The sequence below is a fragment of the Tarenaya hassleriana genome, unplaced genomic scaffold, assembly GCF_000463585.1.
Source record: "Tarenaya hassleriana unplaced genomic scaffold, ASM46358v1 Cleome4, whole genome shotgun sequence".
In the NCBI taxonomy this organism is placed as follows: Eukaryota; Viridiplantae; Streptophyta; class Magnoliopsida; order Brassicales; family Cleomaceae; genus Tarenaya; species Tarenaya hassleriana.
In genome coordinates, this window is record NW_010966881.1 from 257,982 (window position 1) to 265,591 (window position 7,610).

The 7,610-nt window shown below is 35.0% G+C and overlaps 1 protein-coding gene across 1 annotated transcript; it reads left to right on the forward strand.

The window, feature by feature from the left end:
• Positions 1 to 3,420: 3,420 nt before the first annotated feature.
• Positions 3,421 to 6,939, forward strand: LOC104823166 (probable mediator of RNA polymerase II transcription subunit 26b). Its single transcript, XM_010554604.2, has 9 exons — positions 3,421 to 4,778; positions 4,908 to 4,976; positions 5,060 to 5,142; positions 5,277 to 5,329; positions 5,424 to 5,548; positions 5,644 to 5,674; positions 5,776 to 6,059; positions 6,152 to 6,233; positions 6,339 to 6,939. Exons 1-9 carry the CDS (start codon positions 4,239 to 4,241, stop codon positions 6,455 to 6,457), a joined length of 1,386 nt encoding a protein of 461 aa, XP_010552906.1. The 5' UTR covers positions 3,421 to 4,238; the 3' UTR covers positions 6,458 to 6,939.
• Positions 6,940 to 7,610: the final 671 nt, after the last annotated feature.

Consider the following 7,610-nt stretch of genomic DNA (forward strand, 5'->3'; position numbering starts at 1 on the left):
ATTATAACAATTTGTTTTTATATTAATTTCGTATCGATTCGATTCGATTTGATTTTTTATTGATAAAAAGTTCAATTTTTAAAAGAATTGTGATTTTTTATTTTTTTTATTGGATTAATGACCAAAACCATCTTAATTTTATTACAACAATAATTATATATATATATATATAAACTTTTAGTAATAATAAAATTACTATTTACATTGTGTCAAGAAGAAGTCAAGCCCAATAGTCTTGACGTTATATTCCGTCCATTTGGGCGTATCTTCATCAATCTCTTTAGTTTTCGGACAAACCGCCCTCACTCACCAGCGGTTTGCGTTTGCGTTTGCGTTTGCGTTATCCTATCGCCGCATCCGTCCAATGGCTGACCGCTGCATTTACGCCGCGTCCGCCGTCCGGGAGAATTTCCCTATGAAAAACATTTATATATTTGCAAGGCTATGCTCCTTTTGTCTAAACTAAACAGTACACAAAATGGGATGATTATACATAATCTCCTTCGCGAAAAAAATCTTTAAAAAAAAATGTAATTAACACTTGGGACTGTATGTACTGGACAATATATTCTAAGACAACTGAATATATATATATAGGCATATAATCTAAATATTATCATATGTTACGAATATATATCATTAGATTAAAGTCAGATTATGTAGTATATTGTAAGATACAAATGTTATATATATATATATATATATTATATACCAAATTATATAGCAAATCTTGGTATTGCAAATGTTGAAATCAAACGATATTTTAGAATAAATCATTATTTTTTTCTTCAAAATTAAGATTTGATTAGTTTTTTTTATATAAATGACAAAAATGATGACGACTATGTATGGTTTTATTTCTTGTTAAATTTGGGAATTTCTAAAAAAATAAAATCAATTAGGGGGGTTTTATTAGGTTAGTCTCAGATGTGTTAATATGGATGAATGAATTAAAGGTATAATTTAAGGATTTCCATAGGAGAGAGATAGAGAGAGAATTAATTCAATGCACAGAATCATTGTATTTAGGGACTAATCGAGATTAGTGGAAGATTAGATGCCGCGTTAAAACCTGCTTAGACTCATTAATCCCCTCATAGTCTTGTTGGTATCAATTTGCTTTGTTTTTTTACTGCGTGACAAAAAATTCAAACCACTAAACCAGTAAATCTTTGTATAGTACTCAAAGTCAACGGCTCAACGGCGTCAATTATGACGACGACGGAAATTAGCATGGATGAAGTTTCTTCTAGTCAACGATTCGACGGGGACCAGACGGCGTTAATTACGACGGCGACACGAATCACTATAAAAGCTTCAAGATAAGTTTAAGTAGGTAACATTAAAAAAAAGACATTATATATATATATATTCAACTTTGTACCTCACAAAATTAATATAGAATCAAAATTATACAACAAAAAAATCAAGATAATTAGATGGAAAACGACATAATTTAATCCCAATTGACTTATACTATGTGATATATAATAAATGCAAGAATTAAATACTCATAAAGTCCATAAAAACATTTCATGAAGGCACAAGATCAATAAAACCATTGTAATCAATGCGCATCATGGCTAATTTTAAAAAAAAAATCAGAGATGGAACTGTATAATTTAAAAGTTTAGACATAAATTTGTAAAATCCAAAACCTCCGGGCTAAAAATGAAAATATCGAAAAATTGTGTCCGTGACGTGACCATCGTTGGGATTTGTGTTTGTTTTCGTTTTCGACCACAGAAAATCAGCACTCGCCACTCGGCACCAGAATCCAGCGGAACCGTCCCTTTAAAAGATGACGTGGCAGCTAATTAGCGAATATCACTAATCCCAATGTGACGGTGCTGTCATTGTATCTCTTGAACGAGTCGCCGAGTTTCTGAGTCCTGACCCACTGTGTTGCCGCGGTGCTTCTATTTCTGATTGGTCTCAAAATCACCGCCCATTGCCCAATACCCTAAACGACAGCGTTTGGCCAAATATATCGTATTACTAACCTTTTTTTAAAAAATAAAATTCCGAAAAAATTATCTAATTCGATTTTGAAATTAGACATTGAAAACTGTTCATTATTTCCAGAATTTCAGATAAAAAATAAAAAACAAGATAGAGAATAATAGTCAATACATTGATTCTTCTCCTTTTTTTTTCTTAAGTGGAGGGATGGACGGAATGGGTCGTGGTCCACTGCGCATGCGGTGGGGTGCTTGAATCTTGGTCAAGCTTAAAGGGTCCATGTTTATTTTTTTAAAAGTGGATATTATTCACATTACAATATGTAAATACAAAACATATAATATATTATATAACTTTAATACGATTGAATATAATTTGTAAGCTAAATTAATTAATTACCATACAAACAATAACCACATAAAATTAATTAAAACAGAAATATTTTTTGTAATAAACCCGAATTTATATCATATTTGAATGAAACATGGATGAAAATAAAAATTGATGTGACTATTATATAAATATAGTTTTAAAAAATAAAAATTCAAACCAAATATAACGGAAATCTGAAACTTTTTTTTTTTCATTTTTAGTATTTAGGCATAAGTTAGTTTTTTCTTTGTTTCTCACGAAGAAAATTGAACGATATTATTAATTGAGGCGTGATTTTCACACTAATTGAATATTTGCTTCATATCTTTTATATTCTTGATTAAAAATGAGATAGGGTGTCATTTATTGCAATATATTCTAAAAAAATATATCCGATTATGTTTGTTGTATAACTATAAACTCAAAACGTAACAAGCATCTCGAACTTACTCCATGCTCAAAATATTATCATTATAGGATTTTTTTAATCAAAATTAATAATCAACATCTACACTTTCTATTTAAAAATGATATTTAAATATAACAATAATATTTAATCTCTATCAATTTTGCGATCCATTTCAAAACTTATTATCACAATTTATGAATTAAAAGTTAGTTATTAGACCAATATTTTTAAGAAAATAAAGGTTGATTTTTTTTAAAAATCATGTCTCTTACATAAGTGATTGGGACCTAAAATAACTCAACACTATCTACCAAGATAAAAATAACAAAAATAATTTTGATTATTTTTCAAAAAATGCCAAAAAGATAATGAGTTTTCAAGTAAATGGTGAATATTGTTAATGAAAATATCCAAATATAATCTTGTTGATTCAATAAATAGATAAGTTTTTTAGTTTGTTCACATTGGATCCAAAAGGCATCATCTATCCACAATTTTTGTTGTTGTCATTGTACTTATTTTTGTCACTATTTCGTCCGCGTCTATGTACAAAGCATGTGTCTAAAATTTTTGGAAAATGAAATAAATATGACAGTTTATTACTATTCTGCTACTCGTTTTTCTTTTTTTTTTTATATGCTCACAGCGAATAACCATTTTGGACCGATCAGGAATCAGAAAGCCGTAAAGAATATCCATTTTTTTTTAAAAAAAAAAACTTTTTTTTACCAAGCAGGAAAAAAAAACAATCTTTATTTTCTCTCTCTTCAGGAGAGAGAAAGAAACAGTGGAGATTTCTTGTTGAATTGAATTTACCTGGTTTAACGTCGTCGCATCTGGGGTTTGTGTGACAAAGTAACGTAAACTTGTTTCATGCTGGGTTTCTTTGTCTTGGGGTTGTTTTTCTTCGTGTCCTCTTGATTGGTTCAAAGTTTTTATTTTTTTTCTCGGGAAAATTCTGTTCGACTTTCCGAGAAAGTTTTGTCAGATTCTCAGAGAGAGAGAGAGAGAGAGAAAATTAAAGGGCAAAAAAGAAAATCCGCAGAACCACCAATGGATTTTTGTGATCATCCGTATCGATTCTTTTGCTCACAAGTCTTGTCCGTTTTCTGTTTGATCATCCATAAGGGAATAGCATAAATTTTCCCTGATTATACTCTCAAAGCCTAGATTTTTCTGTTGGATCCTTGGTGAGGCATTGAAATTCCTGGGTAGTTTGTGATTTTTGTGTCCATTTCTAATTAATCCCCTTCCTTGTCTCTCACCCGATTCATAACAAAACTTGGGAACTCGTTGTTTTCCGGGAAAAATCTCTGGGAAAGTGAGAGAAAAGTGGTTTTCAGCGTCTAGAGATTTTCCGCTGTGCGGAAAAAATTCAGCCGGGATTCCATTTATCCTTCCTAAGCAGCTTCAGTTTCCAGGGGAAGAAATCGAGTAGAATCCGATTTCTGGATCCAAAAACCGGATCTGAAATCGATTTTTTTCCCAATCGACGATGACGAAAATGAAACCATCGGGTTCGTTGGATAGCTGGAGAGACTATTTTCGACGAGCAGATTCCGATATCTTCGAGATCATCGATCACGCAGTCATGGTTGCAGCCACAGATTGTCCGAAAGAGTTCAAGTCTCGGAGAGACAGAATCGCCGAGCTTCTGTTCTCTTGCAGAGTGAGCAGATGCACCGGATGCGACCATCTCGAGCTGTCCGTTCCTGGCGACGACGAAGCCAACCGTGGACGGAAAATCGCCGTAAACGCCGACAGGGACGATGATGATGATGATGGCGTTGGCAACGATAATGATGATGATGATGGGTATAATGGGTTTGAAGCTGGTGGTAGTAAAGAGAGCAAGGCTAATAGTAGCAGAGGCGATAACCATATCGACGAGACAACGAATTTGAACATCAATCAGATTGTAAGCAATTACAGCTATGGCGAAGCTGAGGCCTTGAGTGATGAGATTGAAGAGACGACTGTGATTCTTGGGGAGGTCACAAGGATCAAAGATATCCTGCTCAACAGTGAAGAACAGGTTGTTTGTTTGCTCAAATTGCATTCAAATTTCTGCTGTTTGATCGAGTTTGGATGATTGAATACTTGTTCTTCATGTTCATAGCATCTTTCTGATTTCCGGGTTTCGGTTTCTTTCCGCATTTCGCAGCCAAAATCTACACTTTTCGATTCGTTGAGGAAGCTCCAGTTAATGTCATTGAGTGTAGATGTTCTGAAGGTTTGTCTCTAACGATCATCGTTGAGATTGAACTTTGTTGCTAATAAACCTTATGAACTGATTAAGGATTTCCCTTCTCGCAGGCTACTGAAATCGGGAAAGCTGTTAATGGCCTGAGAAAACATGGTTCTGATAAGATTCGCCATCTTGCAAAGACCCTCATCGCGTATGAGCTTCATCTTTCTCTCTATACATCCGATCTCCTTCCGTTCTCGCTTGAGCACTTGAGTTGTGTTTGCCGATATCGAATCCCCCGTTATCTGATTCGTTTTAACATTGTGTTTCTTCGATTGTTTTCAGAGAGTGGAAGGAGCTGGTGGATCAGTGGGTGAACACCACAAGGGAAATAGCTGGTAATATCATCTTTCCGTCTTTGTAGATTTTCACGGCATTCGCTTCTTATGAATCTTCTCGTGACTTAGCTGACGGTTTTCGGTTTCCGTTCAGGTGCTGGCGACACGCCAGAGTCTGCAAACCCTTCTGTAGTTGATGAAGAAGAAGGGCTTCCCTCTCCTCCAATGGACGAGGGAGCTCTCTTTGCCACTGGACATGTCGGATTAGAACTCGGACAGGTCTGTATACATGTCCTCAAGATTTACATTTCGCCTCTTAGGGAAAAAAGACTGACGAAATCTTCTTTTTCTCGTGTTGATTTTGTCATGTGCAGTTCTTTGATGGCATGGAGGATTTCGACGGAAGTGAGTTGAATCCGCTCTCCGTCTTGTTGTTTTCGGTTCTATTACATGAAATCTCCCCAATTGTGTTTCACAGCACTCACGATACGAGGATGTTGTTTCAGATCCTCGGAACTCTGGGGAATACAGTAAGAACCGAGACAACGAAAGAAACCCGCAAAATATCGCGAAGAGGAGATCCGAGGTCACAAATAAAGCAAGAATAGTTGCTAAGGACAACAACAGCTGGAGACAGGAAGCTCCTGTTAGATCTATTAAACCCGACGAGCCGAGAAGAGCCCTTAAGCAAAGTATAGAAGAGAGGAGAAAATCCGAAAAACCCGTGATCCAAAGGAGACAGCTTTCTGTTGCAGAGCAGAGGCCAAAAGTCTCGGGTCACGAAGAAGAGGTGAATCTGAAAACAAAAACATGATGTTCCAAGATCTCATGTTTTGACATTGCAACTCATTGTTCTTTGTCATCTGTTCTTGTCTTTCTCAGAAACTCAAAGGTCTGGCCGAAGATGCAAAGTTTGAGTTCACAAAGAGGAAACTTCAGGAGAGCTACCAGCAACACGAGAACGGTTCGTTCATTGTTCTTCGATTTTTTTTCATTTTCATCTCAAAGTTTAAAACCCTTTTGTTGGATCATGCAAAAAACTGATGCAAAGATTGATTAAATTCAACAGCCAAGAGGCAGCGGACGATACAGGTGCTGGAAACAATCCCGAAACAAGGCAATGCCCAGAAACCGCAGTTCAAGAGACCTGGCTTGAACAACCGGCATTGGGCTAACGGGCGAAGATAGTCGTTTTCCGGGTTAACGATTCATACGATACACAGTTTTCATGTAATCCTCTCTCGGGTTACCATCATCATCATCATCATCATGCCCGGAAGAATCAAAGGAAAGCACATTACAGAATAACCTTCTTCACTACACATTACAGTGAAAACCTGCACCGGGAGGGAATTAAGGTAAAGATTTGTCTATCAAGAGATCAGACACAAGCTAAGTTGTGAAACACATTGTTATGCTGTCTGAATTCACCATTGCATATAGGCAACTTCTGCAGTTTTTTTTTTTGTTGTAATTTTGCCCTTCCTGGTTAGAGTTCCGGTATAGTCCCGGTCCGATCCGGTTCGGTTTGAGAGAGAAAGGTGATTTGTAAAGAAAACCCGACTTCGAGATAACCATCTATCTCTTCTTCACCTAACTTGACGAGCAAACAAACCACGTGATTGTTTGGGGAAAGATTTGCAGAAAAGAATTGTAGATATTATTAAATACATCATTTGTTTGTTTATATTTATTTATTTTATTTCAATATATTGTTATAGATAAAATAAAATAGGCCTGCCTTTTGGATTTCAGTCCAATGGAAGTGGATGGAAAAGAGGATGAGAAAGTGGGAGTAAACGTGTGTGGATAGGAACTAAATTACATGGTGACACGGTCTTCCGTTTTCACCACATGTACCACGTGGATTTCCACAATTTCTCTATCTCAATCTCATTCTTTTTTCTTATATCTTATTTCCAAAAAAAACCCAAATGATTAATTTGGATATATATAGCTTGTATTTATCCAAATTTTTTATGATATATATATATATATGACCTTAATATAACTTTTTGATGTTTATGCAATAAGAGAATAATTTCAGATTAGGACACATAAATCAATACCCGTTTATGTTTATTTTTTTTATTTTGCTTTTGATTAAAAGTGTGATGGGGAATAAACAACATATTTATGATGATAATCGCTAGTGGGCATCGGCAATTAACAACCACATTCTGTATACAAAAAAAATCCATTTTACCAAATATTTATTGTCTCACTTTGTGACACTTAATGAGTAATTAAAAAAAATAATGAAGCGCAACGAAAAATAAAATAAATATAAAGTTAATTAATGGGTTTGGTAATATCATTAATATATTTGCAACTACTTCTC

Bases quoted from the DNA above. Each gene is read 5' to 3' on its own strand.
- LOC104823166 (XM_010554604.2), top strand. From the start codon at position 4,239: ATGACGAAAATGAAACCATCGGGTTCGTTGGATAGCTGGAGAGACTAT. The intron at 5,549-5,643 runs GTCTGTATACAT...TGTCATGTGCAG, and splicing joins TCGGATTAGAACTCGGACAG to TTCTTTGATGGCATGGAGGA. The intron at 6,234-6,338 runs GTTCGTTCATTG...TAAATTCAACAG, and splicing joins CTACCAGCAACACGAGAACG to CCAAGAGGCAGCGGACGATA.